General features: G+C 39.8%; 1 protein-coding gene across 16 annotated transcripts in view; it reads right to left on the reverse strand.

Annotated features, from left to right (window-relative positions):
* Positions 1-1,609: 1,609 nt before the first annotated feature.
* Positions 1,610-24,526, reverse strand: part of sgip1a (SH3GL interacting endocytic adaptor 1a) — an 80,095-nt gene continuing 57,178 nt past the window's right edge. For 5 of the 16 annotated variants that reach the window (XM_061883732.1, XM_061883722.1, XM_061883731.1 and 2 more), the window contains 9 exons: positions 24,230-24,377; positions 17,213-17,272; positions 16,375-16,486; positions 14,755-14,910; positions 11,276-11,417; positions 10,998-11,200; positions 10,803-10,867; positions 7,618-7,782; positions 1,610-6,525 (listed from right to left, as the gene is read on the reverse strand). In XM_061883732.1, the coding sequence (XP_061739716.1) occupies positions 6,503-6,525; positions 7,618-7,782; positions 10,803-10,867; positions 10,998-11,200; positions 11,276-11,417; positions 14,755-14,910; positions 16,375-16,486; positions 17,213-17,272; positions 24,230-24,377 (1,074 nt within the window). In that variant the 3' untranslated portion in view covers positions 1,610-6,502. Of the gene's footprint in view, positions 6,526-7,617; positions 7,783-10,802; positions 10,868-10,997; positions 11,201-11,275; positions 11,418-14,754; positions 14,911-16,374; positions 16,487-17,212; positions 17,273-22,928; positions 22,989-24,229; positions 24,378-24,526 lie in introns of all 16 variants that reach the window. The other 11 variants (XM_061883724.1, XM_061883733.1, XM_061883726.1 and 8 more) reach the window with 6 other exon arrangements.

The raw sequence follows: 24,526 nt of genomic DNA on the forward strand, positions 1-24,526 counted from the left end.
GACGTTATTGGTTGGAGGGGACATTTCATCCCAGCACCAAACACGGCTAAAAGTCATCTCTTTTCATCGCATAATTACACAGTATTTTGGACATTTGTGTTGCTGAATCTTTTGCAATTTGTTCAATTAATAATGGAGACTATAAAGAAGAATGCTGTTGGTGGAAAGCGGTGGATTGCAGCTGCCTTTAGCAACCGAGACACAGCCGGTGTTTCTTTGTTTGTTGTGAAGCTTTAACACATAGCGGTCAAGCGAACACATTTCTCTACATCAACCAGTAAGTTTATTAAGTCGGCTCTTACCGGGGACTTGAGTGGATTACGCAACCTCATCCTGCAGCTCGAAAAGGCAGCTGTGATCTTGGCTCCTCGGCTTCTCTCAGAGACACTGGCGTTCACCGCAGCCATCCAACTTTCAGGTATGACTTTATAATCTCACGAAAATACTGTTAACACAATAAGCAGATAAGGGATTTTCCAGAATTATCCTAGTAAATGTGTCTAATTACATCTGAAACGCTCCCACTGCTGCCGTCGACTTTTCTTTTTTTTTTAGTGCCTCACTCTAACTTTCCTCATCCACAAATCTTTCATCCTCGCTCAAATTAATGGAGAAATCGTCGCTTTCTCGGTCCGGATTGCTCTTACTGCTGGTGGCTTACATTATAAACAATGTGAGGAGCCCTACAACCCGTGACGTCGCGCGCACATCGTCTGCTACTTCCGGTACAAGCAAGGCTTTTTTTATTAGCGACCAAAAGTTGCAAACTTTATCGTGGATGTTCTCTACTAAATCCTTTCAGCAAAAATATGGCAATATCGCGAAATGATCAAGTATGACACATAGAATGGACCTGCTATCCCCGTTTAAATAAGAACATCTCATTTCAGTAGGCCTTCTAAAATAAATGTTGCACACTCCTCAGCATGCCTAGTTGTATAATGACGTTTTAAATTGTATTTCTTGTGCACCGCAACTTTCTCTGCGCAAATAAATCACGTCGGAGCGCCCCTGTGAACAAAAAGAAACATTGCATCTCCCACTTTTCATGGTATTGTCTTTGCACACCACAAACCTTTGTCTTCACTGCAGGCCTTGAAAAAAACATGCTTGGGGTTGTGTATATTTGTATTTAGCCGACGCACGGAGAATAATGTTATTTCCACATTGTGTGTCTTTCCGCTTTTCCTCCCTACAGCAACACGGCAGTCGGCGGAAAAAAAGGCAAAAAAAGTGACGGCTCCCGGAGTGTTATCCGGCGTCATATAGAATGTAGTGTTCATCGTGTGAGGCTAAGCAAATGAAACAATAAAAAAAACAAGTAACGGTTTTAATTGGTCCAGGTTATCAGGGACTGTTATTACTGACGGACAGGTGTCGCGGTGAAAGAAAACCTTTGTCGCTATGGCAACGTCTCTGTCGCTTTACTCATTTGCTGCTTTTCCTCTAATGCAGGGGTAGGCAACCCAGAACGTTGAAAGAGCCATTTTGGACCCAAATAACACAACACGGTCAAGTGCCGCACTAACATTAAACTTTCATATTAAATAACGTATCTGAGACCCGTGACCTAGAAAGAAACATACAGTCAAAAAACTCCAAGCACATGTAGAGTCAATTAATTTTTATTGGATTTGGAAGGAAGCGAACTAAGTTTCTGAATCCATTTTAGCATTGATCTTGCATGGCGTCGGATGTTAAAGCCGTCTTACTCACAGCACAGGGATAAAAAAAACAAGACGGTTGTTGTGGTCCACATCAATACAGGTGAGTGAGTACACAGCACAGCACATCAAGTAAAAGGTTAGGTAGAGGCTCCCCTGCTTCTTCTGCATGCTCTACAAGCAATCAGCAATTACTGCAGGACACATTCACTACAGAAATGAGCCGGAGGAAAAGTTTCTATATTAAAAGGATGGATGCCGGAGACGACCGGTGACCGATGCAATGGGCCTTGGGAAATAAGAAATGTCTGTAGTCACCGTTGTGTGACGGTTTTGACTTCCTGTCGGGCGAAGGAAGTGTTGCAACAGGACATTATAAGGAAAGGGATAATGGCTTCCTTGCTTAGTTTAAGATGCTTCTACAACAGACCTTACAAGACTATGTTTGGATTTATTGAACACAATATTGACAAGACAGTACCAGGGTTGGGGGGGTGTGACTCCTCCTCCTCCTCCTCCTCCACTTCACATACAAACTTCATGTTGGCATCTGGGAAAAATAGACATTAGCACACTTGTTGTCGTCCCCCCCTCGCACAATTAACAATAAAATATTTGCATTTTTTTTTTTACGTCAGTTTTAAAAATACTCAGCTTATCCTCATTCACAGGGTCAAAGGACAGGGCACACGCACATTAAGTCATACACACAAAAAAAGCATTTTGGTCAGCTTAACCTCGCTCCAGAACCTCATCATGTCATCTCACAGAGACCATTATTACAATGATGCAAAATAAAGCTATGGACTCCAGCGCTGGTTGAAGGACCGGGGAATGGAATTTTGGGGGGACTTTGGGAGGGAGTGTGTGACACGGGTTATGTTTAAAAACAGATTATGCAGATGTTGAGGATGTGAAACTTTGAAAAGGGCAGAAGCTTGTACATGTTTGATGAAAGCCGGTACAGCAGATCCATGATATTCGCCGGGATTGCATTCAAAGAACCCACAAAAATGGTGGAAAAAACACGCCCATTAAAACAACTATTTCTAATACCAATTTGCAGCTTCACTCTATTGCAGATGTTTTTAAAGCATATTTTACGTTTTTTTTTTTACAAGCTGTTTCCAAACAATCCATCCATCCATCAATCCAAAGTTTGATCATATTACGCCTGCACTGGCTTCCTGTGCACTTAAGATGTGACTTTAAGGTTTTACTAATTACGTATAAAATACTACACGGTCTAGCTCCAGCCTATCTTGCCGATTGTATTGTACCGTATGTCCCGGCAAGAAATCTGCGTTCAAAAGACTCCGCCTTATTAGTGATTCCTAGAGCCCAAAAAAAGTCTGCGGGCTATAGAGCGTTTTCCGTTCGGGCTCCAGTACTCTGGAATGCCCTCCCGGTAACAGTTCGAGATGCCACCTCAGTAGAAGCATTTAAGTCTCACCTTAAAACTCATCTGTATACTTTAGCCTTTAAATAGACCTCCTTTTTAGACCAGTTGATCTGCCGCTTCTTTTCTTTCTCCTATGTCCCCCCCTCCCTTGTGGAGGGGGTCCGGTCCGATGACCATGGATGAAGTACTGGCTGTCCAGAGTCGAGACCAAGGATGGACCGCTCGTCGGGAACCAGGATGGACCGCTCGCCTGTATCGGTTGGGGACATCTCTACGCTGCTGATCCGCCTCCGCTTGAGATGGTCTCCTGTGGACGGGACTCTCGCTGCTGTCTTGGATCCGCTTGAACTGAACTCTCGCGGCTGTGTTGGAGCCACTATGGATTGAACTTTCACAGTATCATGTTAGACCAGCTCGACATCCATTGCTTTCGGTCCCCTAGAGGGGGTTTCTCATAGTCAGCATTGTCACTGGCGTCCCACTGGATGTGAATTCTCCCTGCCCACTGGGTGTGAGTTTTCCTTGCCCTTTTGTGGGTTCTTCCGAGGATGTTGTAGTCGTAATGGTTTGTACAGTCCTTTGAAACATTTGTGATTTGGGGCTATATAAATAAACATTGATTGATTGATTGATTGATTGATTTTCTACTGCTTGTCCCTTTTGGGGTGGCGGGGGGTACTGGAGCCTAACTCAGCTGCATTCGGGCGGAAGGCAGGGTACACCCTGGACAAGTCGCCACCTCATCACAGGGCCAACACAGATAGACAGACAACATTCACATTCACATTCACACACTAGGGCCAATTTAGTGTTGCCAATCAACCTATCCCCAGGTGCATGTTTTTGGCGGTGGGAGGAAGCCGGAGTACCCGGAGGGAACCCACGCAGTCACGGGGAAATCATGCAAACTAAACACAGAAAGATCCCGAGCCTGGGATTGAACCCAGGACTACTCAGGACCTTTGTATTGTAAATAAAATAAATGATAAATGGGTTGTACTTGTATAGCGCTTTTCTACCTTCAAGGTACTCAAAGCGCTTTGACACTACTTCCACATTTACCCATTCACACACACATTCACACACTGATGGAGGGAGCTGCCATGCAAGGCGCTAACCAGCACCCATCAGGAGCAAGGGTGAAGTGTCTTGCTCAGGACACAACGGACGTGACGAGGTTGGTACCAGGTGGGGATTGAACCAGGGACCCTCGGGTTGCGCATGCACTAACCCCTGTACCACCGTGCTGCTTTTCCAAACAATAAAATGGTTGAATGTGGTCAACTCCAATTGTTAACAGAAAGCGTTCTAAAGTAAGGCTCCACTTTTCAAAATGTGCTAGCTTGATGCTAATCTACTTAGATATGCCATTTACATGCTATTGATTAGAATTGGCAATTCCAACACCTTTTAATTTAGTAATAAAAACTAAAACTTAGAAGCTTGTTACACTTTGCACAAATTGGAACTGGTAATGTATTGGTTCAAATGTGAAAGGTTTCCCTATTTTTTACCAACGCAAACATGTAAAAATGAATTAAACAAGGTTTACACTTGCCTTAAAGGGGAACTTCACTATCATTCTCAATCTTTTTTAGAGACAAGAACACATGTCTGTATTTTTGATGCATTCTAACTTGTAAATAAACATACATAAAAGTCAGCTAACGATGTGTATATATATGTATCTATCTATGTTGGCCCTGCGATAAGCGGGCGACTTGTCCGGGGTGTACGCCGCCTTCCGCCCCTGTGTAGCTGAGATGGGTTCCAGCAACCCCCGCGACCCCGAACGGGACAAGCGGTAGAAAATGGATGGATGGATGAACTAAAAAAAAATCAATACCACCGTAGTACAGTAATACCTCAAATTAAGAGTGCCCCAATTTAAGAGTGTTTTGAGTTAAGAGCTGTCTCTGGACTAATTGTTATGCTTTCGATTGTCAGACTGTGGTAGTGGTACGCAGGCTCTATCTAATTGTACGCCAAAGAATCACTTAGCTCGGGGGTCAGCAACCTGCAGCTCTAGCTCTGGAGCTTTTTCAAAGAGGTGCGAAAACGGAAAAAAAAGGAAATCAGTCACCCATTACTCGTTACAATTTAAGAATGCCTAACCACGTATAGGCAGGGATCTACTGTACCGTCATGTCTCGTATGAGTGGATTAGTGATTGACAGGTGTATGGAGCCATAAAAATGGCACAGATGCGCTCAGCTAACTTCCAGCATGAAAGTAAATTTGCATTTCAATGTGGTCTACATCAACACTGCTTTCACAAAGCAAAACACAGCATCCAGGATGATATTCATCTTTTTTAAGTTACCCGACCCCACCCATATATATCTATATATAGCTCAAAAACTTATTTTGCACTTGAATTAAAAAAAAAAAAAATACCTGAAATAAATTGAAAAAAAATATATACGTTTTACTGTACACGTTTACTCAACTACACATAAACAAACAAACAAAAAAAGAAATATTTATACCTTTAAGGGTTCAGAGTTGTGTGATACCATTGAATTTCTATACATATACAGAATCATATTTTATACAACAAATCATTTCATTAATAATAATAATAAAAAATAGTATGCTGTCGTGGTGTCTGGAGTTAACGCTGCTGTCATGGACGACAACAGAAAGGCTGCCTGACAATACAAGGAGAACACCAAACGCCCTTTAAGATATATATTATTAATTTAAAATGACACTTTATACACTTAATTCTTCTCAACAGGTTTCCTTGTTTCATTAGCAGTAGACTCGTTCATCATTGCAGCTGCCTACCGGCTTAAAAAAAACAAAGAAATAGCAGTTAAAACGTCTGCTCAGTGCATTTATATAGAAAATAATACATCGACGTGATTCAAAGGTGCTAGGACCCTGTCGAACCAGTGGATGAGTCAGGAAAAAACACGTTTTTTTTTTCTTTTTAAACACAAGCATTGACGTCAAACTAAATCAGCTGAAGAACAGTGGTTCCCCACCTATATCTGTATTTAGCGCTGACGACTTTGTTATGTGCTAATATGTGACTCACGTTGATAGAGAACCCTTTTAGACTAGAATAATACCCAAGCAAACTTGTTGAAGTTTGTATACAGCAAACAGCACTACATCCACAGGAGAACATGGCTGGACCTCGCTGGTCAGGCAGCTGCAGTGAAATATCACCACACCTTTGACCAGAGGCACAGACTTCAAAAAACAAAAAAAACAAAAAAAAAAAAAGGAGGAAAGAGTTCAAGAGTGGAACGGAAGCAATTCAGATGTTATGAAACAAAAAACAAATACGGTTGTTACACGACCTAAAACTGTTCCACGATGCAATTGAAAGTTTCACAATACTGCTGAGTAGGTAAGATGTGGTCCTGCACAGGTGAATGGAGATGTTTGTCTGTCCTCTGCGTCATCCTCAGTCTCCTTTTTTACGTTAGTTATCCGCCAGGTACTTTCCTTCAAAGACATAAACAAAAACAATGTTGGGTTAACTCCTTTCCCGAATCAAATGTGAGGAAAACAGACAACAAAACCTGACTCTTTAACGCTACTATAGTTCATTAATATTTCCCCTATAGTGCATCCCGAAAGTATTCACAGCGCTTCACTTTTTTCTAAATTTATTTATGTAACAGCCTTATTACAAAATGTAATAAATTAATTTTTGTCCTCAAAATTCTACAGACAATACCCCATCATGACAATGTGAAACGTTTTTTTTTTTTTTTTTGCCAAATGTATGTAAACTAAAAAAAAAAAAAAAAAAAACACCTGTACGCATGTATTCAGAGCCTTTGCTCAATACTTTTTTGATGCACCTTTGGCAGCTATTACAGCCTCAAGTCTTATGGAATACAATGCCACAAGCTTGGCAAACCTATGGGCAGTTTCGCCCATTTTTCTTTCCAGCACCTCTCAAGCTCTATCTGGTTAGATGGGAAACGTTGGTTTTCATCCATGATGTCTCTGTACAATGCTGCATTCATATTTCCCTTTATCCTAACTAGTCTATCAGTTCCTGCCACTGAAAACCATTCTGCTTCACTGTAAGGTTGGTATTAGTCTGGTGATGAGCGGTGCCTGGTTTCTTCCAATCATAATGCCTGGCACTCATGCCGTAGATCGACCGGTAAATTGAGAGCTTTGCCTTCCGGCTCAGCTCCTTCTTCACCACAACGGATCGGTACAACGTCCGCATTACTGAAGACGCCGCACCGATCCGCCTGTCGATCTCACGATCCACTCTTCCCCCACTCGTGACTCCTAGGTACTTGAACTCCTCCACTTGGGGCAGGGTCTCTTCCCCAACCTCGAGTACTCACCATAAATACATTGAAAGATTTACAATTAATACATGTGTTCGATATTGGCCAATTTCACTCATGGATGATAGTATTGGAACGGGCAGAATAAAAACCTGATTCGAACATCTCTGTTAAGGTTATACATGTTTTGCATTGTTTAATACAGATGATATTTTTTTGACAAAAGCAGTAAACTAGATGAAACTGCATAAAGAGCGAACCTACTTGATAATTTCATACTCACCGGCAGCAAACCTTTTCTTGATAAGTGAGAAGCGATACCCGGGCCCAGCCAGTTCAATATCACAGCCCGACAGGGTGGTGCCTTCACTGGTGAACTGCACAGCCAATGGAGCTGGTTTACTTGGGCCTTCTGTTAGCTGGAAGCGAGCTAACAAAGACCCCACACCTAAAAAAAAACACCTGTGATTATTATTAGGCATGAGATCTATTTTTCACGATAGACAACAAATACGATGTAAACTGCAACATTTCAAAAACGTTCTTCATCCAATTGTGCTTAAAACAAATAAGGACACCTTTATTAAGAAATGACAATTAAATGAGCAATAATTACGGATGATAAATGGCGCTTTTGAGTGACTAAAGCAAGAATACCCGGTTTCTTCTGAGGTATAATCACTTTGTTATGTTGTAATTATCAACATAATCTACTAGAGGCAGTGATGTTGGTTTGTTAAAAGATCAATAGATAATACAACAACAAAAGTCATCGTACAAAATATTGGCCTGTAAACAAGAAAAAAATAGAACACAGGGATAGGTTGTATGTAGTTCTGTAATTACATAAGGGGAAATTGCCCATGAGAATCAGCACCTCCAAGTCCGAGTCCATGGTTCTCGCCCGGAAAAGGGTGGAATGCCATCTCCGGGTTGGGGAGGAGACCCTGCCCCAAGTGGAGGAGTTCAAGTACCTAGGAGTCTTGTTCACGAGTGAGGGAAGAGTGGATCGTGAGATCGACAGGCGGATCGGTGCGGCGTCTTCAGTAATGCGGACGTTGTACCGATCCGTTGTGGTAAAGAAGGAGCTGAGCCGGAAGGCAAAGCTCTCAATTTACCGGTCGATCTACGTTCCCATCCTCACCTATGGTCATGAACTTTGGGTCATGACCGAAAGGATAAGATCACGGGTACAAGCGGCCGAAATTAGTTTCCTCCGCCGGGTGGCGGGGCTCTCCCTTAGAGATAGGGTGAGAAGCTCTGCCATCCGGGGGGAGCTCAACGTAAAGCCGCTGCTCCTCCACATCGAGAGGAGCCAGATGAGATGGTTCGGGCATCTGGTCAGGATGCCACCCGAACGCCTCCCTAGGGAGGTGTTTAGGGCACGTCCAAACGGTAGGAGGCCACGGGGAAGACCCAGGACACGTTGGGAAGACTATGTCTCCCGGCTGGCCTAGGAACGCCTCGGGATCCCCCGGGAAGAGCTAGACGAAGTGGCTGGGGAGAGGGAAGTCTGGGTTTCCCTGCTTAGGCTGTTGCCCCCGCGACCCGACCTCGGATAAGCGGAAGATGATGGATGGATGGATGGAAATTGCCCATGATGTGTAAAAGATGCAGAGGACAACTTTTTATCTCTTTTAGAAAAAAAATAATTCAAATGTTTACATATAACAACAACTAAAAAAGTTATTCTCGAACGCAGACCTCCGCCAAGCCCCAGCTCCAAAAAGTAGGGAATTACTCAATCCAAACGAGGATCTGATCATACACAAAATGTCATCATTTTTTTTTTTTTATAAATCTCATTTTGGGCATTTCTGTAAAGTTTCAATCAACGTCAATTTTTTTTTTTTTTTTTTTTTAAACAATATTGCTAATTAACAGACAATCATGAAAACCTCAGCAAATACATTACATCCTGGCGGAGTTAATCGAAGGATAAATGAAATTGCCTTGTCTTTGTGCATTTGTTGTCTTTGTCTCTTGCTTCCAAACAAGCTACCAAAGTATTCACTATTGGCATCTGTATCAGCACCCGTGGGCACGAAAGGGTGCTGAAATTAAATGGAAATTAAACAAAGGGAGTGAACCCTTTAGTCAGTCATCCAAATATGGATAGGTACACAAGTCAAGAATTTTTTTTAAAGGGACCTACCAAATTTTGTAGGTACTCCGGGGTATCGAGTCACGTAAAATCAAAGGTTGCCATATTTTGATAACTTAGTTGCTTGGCACGTCACATCCGGTGGCTCAAACACTTGGTGAGGAAACAAATATTCAAGCAAGGACTCAGCCTAAATGCCTCAGATAATGTTGCAAATTTCAAAACTAACAAAGCAAGTATGCCTGATATAAATCGTTGTAACATAAAGTCTGCACTTTTCCAAAATGTACTAACTTGATGCTAATTTACATTGGTTTTGCCGTACTCCTGCTACTAATTAGCAATTTTGCATGGCAATTTCAACACCTTCAAATGTGGTAATGAAAACAACAACTAAGATACACAGTACAACCAAACACCTGGTGTGAAATACGTACAATACCTACAGTAAAAGACTTTGTAGGGTGCAACATAAAACAAGACTGGATGGATGGCACATTCAGCATCTCCTAGCTAGGCAACACACCATTCGCTACTGCCATCTAACATTTTAAAATTGCAACTGCATGCAAAATCTACTATATAATATTAGCAAATAAAACTAAAAAAAGTAAGAAGACAAGATGGAACAACAACTGGACAGCACAGTTATCATATGGGTTGTACTTGTATAGCGCTTTTCTACCTTGAAGGTACTCAAAGCGCTTTGACACTACTTCCACATTTACCCATTCACACACACATTCACACACTGATGGAGGGAGCTGCCATGCAAGGCGCCAACCAGAACCCATCAGGAGCAAGGGTGAAGTGTCTTGCTCAGGACACAACGGACGTGACGAGGTTGGTACTAGGTGGGATTTGAACCCGGGACCCTCGGGTTGCGCACGGCCACTCTCCCACTGCGCCACGCCGTCCCAATGCTTAATGTGACATTAAAAAAAACAAGATTTATTATAAACAAACATTTATTAACACCCACAAAAGTACTAATCATTTGTACCTAATCCCATCCATCCATCCATCCATCCATTTTCTACTGCCTGTACCGTTCAGCGTCGCGGGGGGTGCTGGAGCCTATATCAGCTGCATTCGGCCGGAAGGCGGGCTGCACCCTGGACAAGTCGCCACCTCATCACAGGGCCAACACAGATAGACAGACAACATTCACACTCACATTCACACACTAGGGCCAATTTAGTGTTGCCAATCAACCTATCCCCAAGTACCGGAAATTAACTAACTAACTGAAGGACAAAACTGATTAGCAAAGGTAACTAATGTAATTAAATGTCTTAATAAATAAAGACAGCTGACAAAACAACAATAAATAATTTTTTTGTCAGATAACATGATGTACAAACCTCCATTTTCAGATTTTTGTGAGATATCTGGAATCTTCCATAAGATTCTTTGTTGCTCTGCATTCCTGTCAGGAAAACATTGCATCAGTGCAAATGGTTTATTGTCATATTTCAAAGGTCTATCAGTCTCTTGTATTTGGTTGGTGCGAAACTGTATTCAAAACAATAACAAAAACAGCACAAAGAAGTATTTACCAAGCAGCAGGGGGTAACACGGCTTGCAGTTTGGTAACGCCTCCGTCAACTGGGACAAGAAACTGGACGTTATTAAGTGCCATTGGCGTTGACATGGCTTCGCCGTTATACTTGTAGTCTATTCTCAGGTCTGTGCTGGTGTGATCACACCTCCAGCTCACTGCCAGGTTCAAGGGAGTGGACACGGGGCCCTGCACGGAAACCTGGTAAAGGTAAACAGAAATCAAATGCAAAATCGGGGATATTTTGTATTTCAAAGCGTTGTAAATTCTGCGTACTTTCACCTGATATTTCAGCATGTCCACATTATAGTATGTGGCTTGCGGCTTCTGTTCAGACACCTTCTTCAAATGAGCTATAAGGTTTGGCATGTTCACCCAAAAGTCCTTAGCGTCAGCCTTGGCTTGTGTTGTAGTGTCACTGGGGAGGAGCGCGCACAGAACAACGAATCACATCAACAATTAATTTGCCACCAGTCAAAGCTCCAGATTTAGGCAGAGTTTGAAGCCGCAAAATATTAGGAGTGGATAGAAGTACATGCAGAATGGATGTAAAAAAATAAAGAATATATAAAGGTGGTCATCGGTTTATAAACGAGTTCCGGACGTAAAATACAGTAATAAAAACACTAAATACACGAAAGAAATTAAATAGTAATGACAATTCCTAATTTTGTCCTTTTTATGAACTCAGCCAACATCAGGAAACTCACTTGCTGCTTTCTCTTAAACCTTAAGGATATGAAAATTAGCACAAGCCTTAGGTCAGATCTACACAAAATTGGGTACTTTAAAAATGCGTACCTCTATATTTGTTTTTGACTTTTGTCCTTAAAAACTGAGACTTCAGAAAACACCAGTCAGGGTGAGAGTTAAAAAAATTAAAAAAATTGGGAAGTAAAACGTTTTGCTTTTTGGTCCGTGTCATAAGAAATTTGTGACAACACCTCTGCAGCAATAATGCTTATGCATGCGCTTTATAACACGCTACGTTACTTAAAAAAAACAAACATTTATGTATCCTGGGGTCTATTTACGTGTGCACTGATTTTAAAGATAATGTACATGTCATTGTTCATCCAATATAGGGGTATCCCAAACTTTTTTGCACCAGGGACCGGTTTAATGTAGGCATTATTTCCACGTGTGGCAGATAAATACAGCAAAAATAAGTGTATGAAAAATACAACTCACCATAATGCTGAGTGAGTGGGAGCCCTGGGCTTGTTTCATTTCGATAAGATGGTCCCTGGCAGGTTAATGGTATATACTGTGCCTTTGAAAGAACTTTTAAAAAATTGATAAACATATAATTTAGACCCGAAGATCGCAAGAAAGACACGAAAAACACACTTGTTTGCGGCCACCTTTTTTTCTCTTCACCTGTGTAAGAATTCCAATTAATTCTTCAAGCAAACGGGAATAAATACACATTCCATAAGTCGGCATACTTGTGACAGCAGACATTGTACAGTAAGTGATTGTTTCATTATGTGCGTATTTAGCACCGTGTTTCACACTACTGCTTGCTTAGTGAACGCTCACCGTGTCAAATGTAGCGATGCTGGTGGGCTTGCACAAGACAACGGCACATGTTTAATTTCAATAAGCAACCTAGCCATACATACACAATTTAAATACCCAGGGGTCTGACAACAAGCAAATTGTCACCATCTTGTGGACAACATGAGAAAGTCAGGTCAGTGACCATGACGTGTAGTAATTTACTTACTTACTTTATTACATTTTACTTATATGACCCAATCCAAACAACTTTTCCTAATCATGGTGCAGGAAAAAAAACAGCACAAATAGTCAACACACCTGGTCACACATATCAACCTGCTTACTGAACGTTCGAAATTTGACCCATTTAAATACATTGCAAGACAAGATAGGAAAAATGCAACACACTTTCTCCACACGTACAAGTATCTATGTTTGACTTTTAGCTGCTTGAAAGTTCTGATTGATTACATAGCTTTAAATATGTCGTCACGGAAGTAAACAAGGTATGAGTTGAACTTTCACAAATTCTTAATATTCAAATATAATAATTATTAATCATATATCCATTATATTATCATATGTAAACACCCATACACACACACATATATACATATATTTATATATCCATCCATTTTCTACCGCTTATTCCCTTTTGGGGTCGCGGGGGGCGCTGGCGCCTATCTCAGCTACAATCGGGCGGAAGGCGGGGTACACCCTGGACAAGTCGCCACCTCATCGCAGGGCCAACACAGATAGACAGACAACATTCACACTCACATTCACACACTAGGGCCAATTTAGTGTTGCCAATCAACCGATCCCCAGGTGCATGTCTTTGGAAGTGGGAGGAAGCCGGAGTACCCGGAGGGAACCCACGCATTCACGGGGAGAACATGCAAACTCCACACAGAAAGATCCGGAGCCTGGATTTGAACCCAGGACTGCAGGACCTTCGTATTGTGAGGCAGACGCACTAACCCCTTTTATATATATACACACACACACACTTACATACATACACATATTTATGTATACATACGTACATACAGACATGCATGCAGTCGGCTTTCGGCCCTGGCCAAATTTATTTGGCCCAATGCAGCCACCCAGTCAAAAGGTTTGGACACCCCGGTTTAGTGTTTAACTAAGGCTGGATCTGCTTAGCACCCAGCATTCCTTCTATATATATTCAAACTGAAACAAAATTACGTTATGGATAATAATGTGTCTCAAAGTAGTCGTCGTTGGTGAAGTCTTCTATGATTATTCGTGGTAGTTGTTGACAGAAAAAGGCAAAAAAATTGCTGTTGTTGAATGTGTCTGTTATTACATTACATTACAGGTTTTTTCGAGGGCCTTGAGGGCAGAAAAGATTGTATCCCCATTACCTGCATTGTTAACCATCTCTTGCAAGCAGTTTTTTACTGCATAGAACGAACAGAAAACAGAAAGACGTGGTTCTTGTCTCATATAGACATTGTGAATGATAGGCAACAATTCGAAATAAAAAGTGCTTGTTTTTGTCTTTAACATGCTCTACGATGCAATTTTTATTCTTAATGATTGTCGGGACAGTTAAGCGGTTGAGACAAAAGTGCGGCCAATACTGGGAGGTGATTCTCCTCTCAGAGCATTTTATGATGTTTATTTTCACTTTCATGGTAATGGATTTCCTTTTCTTTGGTCCATTTACACCAGACGGGAGATATACTTTAGTGAAGTGCAAAAAGTTAACTAAAAAGCAATCTTGTATTCTTCCACCAAGTGCAGTGTAAGTAGTTATTGTATTCATGGACCAAATTTCAATGTTTACTGAATTTATGGGAGCTCATTCTGAGCGACAAACAGTCATAAAACGAGGACCACTTATATACTCTTGCACATCAGATAGCAGAACTCAATTGTTGGGTGGAAGGAAATTAAATAATACATTATACAAAACGAAATTATTAGAATTTGGATTTGGAAAATTATGCATATGAAAAAAAACAGACTATTATTTACAAACAACTCAAGTGCAGTAGTTGAATTAGGCATCCAAGAAGACTTCTTGATTGTATAACACAAAATGTGTCATGCTTTTTCCGATACATGCATAAAAACACATCACAAAACAAATGAATTAGGTATATCAGTTTAGTCAGAGTTTATCAACATGTATGGTGAGGCAGACTAAAAAAAAAAAATACCACACTCTGCATCCAATAACATTAGGGTTGATTACATGTCAAAGTGCACTGTGTCATTACCAGCAGAGCAGCTGGGGGTTAGGCAGCACATGCTCCAGTCGACTGTAGTTGGTTATGCTGAAGGTTAGCACAGCGGGGGACGGGTTATTGGCAAAGTGCCGTGTGATTCCCGCTGGAAACGACAAAACCATCTCACCTATGATCTTCACAACACATCTGAGAGGGGGGAAGGTGTGAATAAAAAAAGTGAATCAGAAAGAGACAATACAGATGTGAGAATATAAGAGTTCAAAGCAAGAATATACTGTACAGTATTTATATATACATATATTTTAGTAATGCATTTACAGATGTGTCTATGTAGTTGTTACACACAAATACCTCCTTCAATCCATGTGGAAGCTTAAGGTTGACTGTACTCCTAGAATCCAAAAAGGACCCGCTCATAAGTGTGATAAATCAGCAATAATTTTACTTTTTTTTTTTTTTTAACTTTCAATGGTTTATACCTTTAACAACTTCAGGTTAAGAAAAATAAAAAAAAATAAAAATAATAATAATAATAAATATATATATATATATATTCATAAACCAATACAATGGGGAAATGCAAAATAAGCCTTATTTATCTAAAAAAAAAAAAAAAAAAAAAGTTGCAGAGTGAAATAATTGAAGTTTGGTAGTTACAGCCAATAGAAAAAAATAGAAAAATATATTTTTTGTGGTGCCTACTGAGCAAAAGTGACAGAGAAACCAGGCAGGACTTGGTAGAGTTTACAAAGTTCACACACGTATTTTATAAATATCTGCCATGTTATATATAACCGTTCATTTTAATTGCATTTTAGCGATTTAATGGGACTTAAACTCATTAGCACAACCTCTGAGAAATATGCTCTTTGCCACTAAAGTTAAAGTCACAGTCGGACATTAACCTTTTCTCCACAAACTGAATAAGTGGCTTAAGGAAAACCAGACGTGTGAGCACTAGAACTGGGTGTAGCATGGACAAATGGGGCAATGTGTTTTTATTTCTGTACTTGTCTTAATCCTTTTGTATGCGTTTTACACTTTTCTCAACTTTTTTTTTTAAAGCCCAACTAGAGACAAGGGTTGCAAATTAGCCTGTGGCAAGAAGTCTTATGTACTTTGATATTAGTTACCTGTGGGTAGCAATGTTTAATTGTACTGTCCCTGTCAAATAAATACATAAATAAAATAAATAAAAGATTTATGGTTTACTGGCGCTATCCGGTGGTTAAGGGGCGCAATTACAACCAAACCATATTTTCTTGTTTTTTCTTATTGGCAAGAATGTGATTTATTTCGTTTTTTTTTTTTTGGAAAACACATTGTAATACACCATGATTACGATATGTTTAAAACAACAGTTAGAAATTGAGTCAATTGGGCCAAAATAGTTCTTAAGAGAAATAATGCATACTTGTTTATATTACATTCTAACAATGTTGCAATAAAAACACAATGCAATTTTATACAAAAAACTAAACAAAAAAAAAATGTAAAAAAAAATCCTTTGTGAAATTTCAACCCGCTAACCATCAAACTGAACAATCACATCACATAAGCAACATAGTTCATGCCTGTATTGGGACCCTACGATTTCACAAGGTTTATACTAAACGTATAAAAAGGACACATAACTTTTGATTGACCTACTTGCTGGGGTCGGCCCCTTTAAAAAAGGCATTGACCGTCTCGGTGAATGCAGCAGCCACAGGCAGTGTGTCCTGAGCCCCCATGGTGAGAGGACTTGGCCCTCTTGAGCAACCTGACATGACACACACACACATGTTGAAATACTAACATTTGTGTATATTTGCTGTATATTTGAATACTGTCCTATACGTTAGCTTATGCTGAAGTAAACATGTTTTTTTTTCAAACAGATTTAAACATTGTGAATGAAAAAATGGGCAAACATGTAAGAACCAAGTACTGTTTGTAATGAAGTTTATGTGTATGCTGTACCCATTTCTCTCTGCTCTTCGACTGTGAATCTTTGAAGTTGAATATTATCATCAATACTTACTCTCACAATCGTAAAGTATTCATATGTTTCAACATTTTCATTGGAAAAGCAAGCATAGATTAGAGAAGAGGCTGTCATAGAGATGTGCAAGCTTTTTTTTTTTTGGTTAAAGCTGAAATATGTTGTTGCAAAAGTGCAAAGATGAACCAAAAAAGTCAACAAACGAAAAGAAGAAGGTGAAGATGTTCAGTAAAATGTACAACGAATGATGATCCTTGAGGGAGTGCGGTAAAAACAAGGATGAACAGGAAGACAAGATTGGAAAAACGAGGCCACAGCGTAGTTGACCGAACACGATGGGCGACAGCCAGATGTTAGTATGGTTATGATGGGGGGATTTTTAAAGGAACAGGAAGAAGGCAGAGAAGGGAGGACAGAGGGGGCAGGGCAGGAACCAAGCTTGCACGGATGAGCCTCAAAGAGTGTGTAAAAACTACAGTTTGCCTGGTTGCAGATACAACTTACCTTCGAAGGTTAAATAAAACTTCCCTCTGTCAAACCATACAAGGGATGGCTGGTCATTTTCTGTGTGGGGGAGTCAAGGGGTGGGGATTGAAGGACAGAAGTGGGGATGGGACGGAGGGTGGCAGAGGAGGGGGATTAACAGGAAGGCAGGAGTTGACGGAGGTGGGTGAGAGAGGGAGGAGAGAAGGATAGTAGCGTGAGTCTTACATGGCAGGTCTGTCACGTCACTGTGAGGTGAAACAGAGGTGGAGGCCGGGTGTGGAGGGGCGAGAGAGGACCACGGCAAGCCCGGACACAGTTATGATCGAACATGTGACAATATGGGTGTAGACAACGGTTTTGCTAGATGTCTGCTGAGTGCCGTTACTATGCAGTGCAAAAGTGTATATCTTGTAGTCTGGGTTGATTTCTGACCATGATCTTTTTTCCTAAACTGCACATTTGGTATTGTTTCTGAATTATTAAATTTTGCCACTATAGCAGGCCACTCTTTTCTTAATGCACAGTTCATACAATGCATGTGCAAAATTCTGAATTGAACTGAGAATGTCTCTCAAATTCCTGATCAATTCCATGCATTTGAATTGAGGTTGAAAATAGGAAGTATAATTACAATTCAAATTGAAGCAAGCACAAATGCAATTCCACAAAGCTGATCATTTTAGCGTATTCCAGAACCATGCTTTAAAGTATATTCCATACATGACTGTTTCACATGTTTCAAAATGTTTCTAATTTTGCTACCTGAATGACTCCAAACAAAGCATTGGATAATTAGACGTTGTGTGGTTTGAAACATTTAGGAAGGATACACAGCGTTGTTGACATTGCACCTTCCCACTCTGCTGTGTTGCACGCCAAGAAGATTAACCGTCATTGTAAAGTGGAATTCATTTTTTATTCCTAATCATTGTAGCTACCTGGCTGTTATAGTTAAGCAGCTTTGTGGTTTCAAACTGAGTGCACCACAGGGCTTGTGATAGTGTGTGTGTGTGTGTGTGTGTGTGTGTGTGTAGGCAGGGTGGTTGAACATGACGATAATTCAGCTATATAGTAGTTGTTTTCTTCTTTATTTTATTATTAAATATAAAAGTGATCCATGTTTGTTTGATTTACAGTACTGTATAAGGATTTATATTGTGTTCAAAGTGAACAAACTTTCACTAAAACATGGACTTTTGTCGAGGCTGGGTGCCATTTTTCATGCTTCCACTGTTTCTCATGGAGAAATTTGCTTCAAGATACAAATGCTTCTATTCCTGGACCCTATTCAAGTATCAAATTGGTTTGGAAACCAAGGTTCCACTGTACTGTTTCTTCTGCAATACAAATAATCAAATAAATGTATTCGAAAATCCAAATAATTAAAAATTGTGGAAAAATACATAACTTCCCAGAACATGTTAATTTATCAAACTATTCAAAATGAAGAACATATGTGTTCAAGTAAAGTGTTTTGTTAAGTGCTTTAGCATTTTAAAGGGATGTTTGCAACATTTATACAGATGCCGAGAGGGCAAGAACTTTCCTGTCAGGCTAGTCCCTGACAGTTTGGTTATGTTTTAGTTTTTCCTCTGTGTTTGTCTTTGTTTCCTGTCAGCGCTTTTATTTGGGTCATATACTGCTTTTCTCCCTAAGCGCTGTTTCCCCTTAGCTGCGGTTGATTGGCACCTGGCCACACCTGGTGTCAATCAGCCGGCTGCTATTTAAAGCTGCTTTGTCCTCCAGTCAGGTGCTGGAGTATTGTCGTTACTACTTGTCCTTGTCACTGTCATCATAGCGGGAAGCAGTTCTTAATAGCTATTTACAGTTTGCTGTCTCCTAGCTCTTTTGTTTCATGTTTTCCTGTTAGCTAGATCTTGTTAGTCATTAGCTGTTTCCAGTTTTTCTGTTTGCTAGTTCCTGTTTTCGGTTTAGCTATTCCTAGTTCCTGGTTTGTGTTTTACACTTATTTTGAACATTAAATCATGTTTTCCTGGACAAAGCCTGCCATCTCTGCATCTTGGGGTTCGTCACCAACACCTAGTGACATTTCCAATGTATTTAAATTGGTATATCCCGCCCCCTTATGGCTTCTCGGATGTAAGGATGTAACTACATACATATATAACACATGCACGGGCATTAGCTTTGGGTGTTGTCAGCCAATAATAGCGATTTGAATAGTTAGTGTTAGCTGTCATTGAATGTGCATATTCTATCATAACAACATGACTGCAGTTTGTTGCTTCTCTTGGACTGCTTTTATTTGTGTGCACGGGCACCCCAAGTACGTGTTGACAAGACAAGGTGAGTAACCACAAAAATGTTGTATTACAAAAACTAATCAATTGTTAAAAATATAGACAGTTAAACAAATGTTTCCCGTTAAACCACTAATGCTAACATGAGCTCGACAATAGTATTTTTGTTTGTTTTGAAAATTCTAACTGTGGGCAAGTTATAAACAGACATTTTATGCCAAAATATTTGTTAAATATGATAGTTAGTTGGCTATGGGCAATTCTCTGAATTGCAATTCATTATTACATATACATATTTTTCGTTGGGGTGAAAACAATTCCATCCATCCATTTTCTACCGCTTGTCCCTTTCGGGCTCATATGAGTGCTGGAGCCTATCCCAGCTGCACTCTGTTGGAAGGCGGTGTACACCCTGAACAAGTCGCCACCTCATGGCAGGGCCAACACAATAAGACAAACAACATCCACACACTAAGGACAATTTAGTGTTGCCAATCATCCTGTCAGGTGGGAAGAAGCCTGAGTAAACGGAGAGAATCCGCAATTCTTCAAATGAATTGAATTTCCAAATTGTGAATTTTCCACAAGCCGGATATGCACATACGGTGCACAGATCTATGAATACTATCCATCCATCCATCCATTTCCTACCGCTTATTCCCTTTTGGGGTCGCGGGGGGCGCTGGCGCCTATCTCAGCTACAATTGGTCGGAAGGCGGGGTACACCCTGGACAAGTCGCCACCTCATCGCAGGGCCAACACAGATAGACAGACAACATTCACACTCACATTGACACACTAGGGCCAATTTAGTGTTGCCAATCAACCTATCCCCAGGTGCATGTCTTTGGAAGTGGGAGGAAGCCGGAGTACCCGGAGGGAACCCACGCATTCACGGGGAGAACATGCAAACTCCACACAGAAAGATCCCAAGCCTGGATTTGAACCCAGGACTGCAGGAACTTAGTATTGTGAGGCAGACGCACTAACCCTTCTGCCACCGTGAAGCCCTCTATGAATACTAATCAAACAATAATCAGAGTTTTAAGCAAGCCACAATTCCCACATTGTTTTAGCATTGTAAAATGGATAGTGGCTAACTGCACTGTTCACAGACTTCCTGCAGGAGGCAGACGTTAGCATTGTGCAGGAAAAAAGTGGACTGGTTAATAGGAGGCATGTCATATTAAAGACGCTGAGTTTCAGCAAGTGAATGCATATTTTAGTTTAACTGTGCCAGATTTAAATACTTGTAAGCTGAAATGACTGAAGAAAAAGTCTATTCTTTTGCTTGTGTGATTGACATGAAAAACTAGGTGGGATGTCAGAACCTCATGACGATAGGAACAATGACAGGTGTTCGGATGGCAAGAGACGGGCAATGGGCTGTATTTCTCTGGAGAGCGTACAAGTGACAGGTGTGAAAGGCAGGTGTCAGGGTTCAAGTGTAGGAGGAACTGGCAGCTTTCACGGCTGGATTTGTTGAGTATTTCATGTTCCAACGGTGAGAGGAAGGGGATGGCAGGAATACCCTTCCTTCCAAATTCGGTCAATTCTCATTCCAAACTTCAAACATCTCTAAAACCTGCACTCATCTGACAGTATGCATGCATGTGTTTGATAGTAAAACAAATTTATTGATCTTTAAACCCTACGGATAAGGAGCATTTCAATTATTTGTGCAGAAGGAACACAGACACTGTGCGGCACAGATTCAAGAAAGATATTTTTTTTTGATTGGATGCACAGCACTCAATGAACACAGTCCAATATGTGTTGCTTGGAAAAAAGATAGGTAGTTTCCATGGTGACATGGTGAGACAGCAACTGGTGCACAGTCATAAAACAGAGAGAAGAGGCTCAACAGTCATATGAGGAAAACACCCAACATGGGTGATAAATGGTATGCAGGATGAAGATGTATGTACCAACATAACTTTCTATGTTATGACAAATATTTTACTATCTAAGTCAATGGTTTACAGTGATGGGGGAAAATGAGTAAATATCTGCAAAAAGTGCAGAGAAAAAGAGTGAAAAGGAGAGATAGTCAGGCTATCCTAAAAGCAATGGGTAATGAGTGAGTAAAAAATTCTGTGATGACAAAAAGAAAACAATTAAGGCAATAGTGTGACGTACATTTGTGAGCCGAACCTTAGCAAGTCTAGTCAAATACAGTAGGCATTGGGGCAATGTCACAACTTTTTGTTCATGCAATAAATTACAATGTTGCAAATAGAAAATAAAATAGCATTGGGTGAAATGTCAACAGCGAGCTACAATGCACGCAAATCTATATTTCACTGCTTCTGTCATTTTAGTTGATTTTAGGAACATATCTGGTTGAATTGTGAATGTTAAGATGCAATCATGTTCACTAATGCTGCCAAGTAGCAACACATCTATCCACTTATCACTGTACCACAGTGACGGCAAAATATATATATTTTGAGACCCTTTTGCATTTGGACATGCAGATACATCCTAACTGTACCAAACTGTACTGCTTGGTGGACATAAGAACAAATCAGACTGCACTCACCCTTATAACAATCACGGCCCCTAGATGGCATACTGTATTGTGCATATAATGGTGTACGAACACACAAGTATATACTGGTATACAACCAGTGTTGAATTTCAGTGTTTCCCATTCATTATTTTTACATTTAAATGTTGACCCCCACAAATATGTTGGCGCTAACTCATTCATATACACATTATAACTCACCTTTTGTGCCCGGAATTAAGAAGACGAAACAGAAAGGATCAGTTTGGCCAACTTAGCGACTTAGTTGCTATATTCAGCGTTTTGCTCAAACATTGAAAAAGCCTCCATTTATCCAATAACAGTTTTAGTGACACACTGAGAGCCTTCTCAATGTTGGAGTTTATCATAGATTTGCATACCCTGTACAATACTACATTTTTGTTTACATAAATATTTAATTAAAAACAGAATATTTAAGTTCAAACTTAATTAATCTCAATACTGAAGCTTATTCCTTTGCATGTCATGTGAAATGTTGCATTTTTGTTTACAGAAGTATTTTATTCAAGAGAGAAGTTTTGTCTCCCAGAACAGGCTCTTAATTAATTTTTTAACAATTAGCTTATACAAAGTGCAATTGATATTTGTTCTAAAGACAACAACTTCAGACAGGCCTAATTTGAAAGCAATTTCTCAACATGTTTGTTTCGCCTTTGATGTTTTTTACTCTTTTTTTGCAAATGCATCAAAGCCAATTATGCAAATTTTAAGGATATGTCATTATGACCCCACCTTCCCCATGCAACACATCATGCCTCAACTAGATTACAGTTCTGTGGGATACACTGAATTTGTCCCATTACCTACATATATTTGACTGACATTCACAGAGGAGAAAACAATAAATGCCCTTTACTTTGTCATATATGCACTAAAGGTATAAAGTATCAAAGTCACCCTTCGAAGAAGATCTCTACTATACCTGCAAATGAATCAAAATGTCTCCCAAAAGAAGGCAGCTTGTCTACATAAGCATCATCTTCTGACATGCCAAAGGACAAATAAAAACATGGGGTAGCACAAAAGAGAACAAATCAAACCAATGGAACAGCATGTATAAAAAAGTAAAAGAACATTTATACAACACAAATGATGACCACAATGACATCACAACATTTAAAAATACACTAACATTTTAGTTATCTTAAACTATTGTCGTTGAGTAAATTATCCCTGTCCATTTAATCAAGAACATACATTCATATGGGATCAACGGCATATCAACATATTTTAACTGCTGCTGCCTTGCTACTTCTTCATATTTTATACGACAATAGAGGTTATCGACTATCCCCTCTGCCCTGCATTAATGTGATATTAGTGCATGCAGTTTGACACATTGATTCATCATTTGAAGGCTTCCAAAGTATTCAGGCACTTTATAACTTTTAACATTTATCACCTCTCACTTATGCACGTGTTTCTATTAATATAAATAGCAACAACTCTAACAACTGTTAAGTACTTATTTAGCATATATTGTTTTCATTATTCTACTGTATATTGTAACTCAGTGTTTTTTTAACCATTGATGGACCGCTAGCGCCCCCTTCAAGGTCACCAAAAAAGATCTGCTTCTCAGTTGGGGTCTGTATGGGCAGTAATGACAATTTCAAACAAAGTCTGGAGCTACAGTCCATCGATCCATCTATTTTCTATGGTTGACCTAAAGTCATAGCGCAAAAATGATGACTTGAATGGTAAAGCTGTATTTTCATTTGCACTTTAATTATATTGACAGTTAATTTAAGAAACATATACATTAGTATTCATTGTTAATTTAGTTTAAATGTATTTAATTTAGCACGGTGTACTTTTATGTAGATTTGTTTTTCATCAGTTTTTATGAGTATCTTTTTTTTAAACTTTTATTTGGTTAGTTTTTATTTTTGCAATTAGCCTGGTCTAAGCCTTGATAGTAATATTTGTGATTAATGCATGGTTTAATATCATTTGACAAGGTTTATCCTGTTAAAATGTAAGTATGTTGGATATAAATGTTGTATACGATTAAAATCAAGAGTAAGATTACTAATTCAGTGTTAATATTGAATGTAGTGGAAAAGTTGGACCCCAAAGTCAAAAAGATTAAGAACCCCAATTGTAAATAATGTTTCGTTGTTTTTAACGAGGGGGTGAACAAACTAAAGTGATGTTAAAAGTAAATAATATGCTACATTCATTCCTAAAGTATAATAGTGATAATAATAATAATTTACAAACCTGACACAGAGAGGTCTTTACTGACAGTGGGAGTGGTGGCAGCACTGAGGGAGTTGGTTGAGGAAATGGAGGAGGTGCTCTCTGCGCGTGCCAAAGGAGCAACAGGAGGTGGGCTGGCCGCATGGACCGGTGGACTAAATGGCCGATTCTGAACAAACAAAAACAAGTTATCAAACATAAAAGATAAGCTATCCAAAGATGTGTTGCAGAGCCAGGAAAACATTTCTTTTAAATTAATTCTTTAAAAGCACTCGCTCCAACTCTAGCAACTATGATTCTATAGTAACTGTAAAGAGG

This window comes from Nerophis ophidion, linkage group LG22, assembly GCF_033978795.1.
Source record: "Nerophis ophidion isolate RoL-2023_Sa linkage group LG22, RoL_Noph_v1.0, whole genome shotgun sequence".
Lineage (NCBI taxonomy): Eukaryota > Metazoa > Chordata > Actinopteri > Syngnathiformes > Syngnathidae > Nerophis > Nerophis ophidion.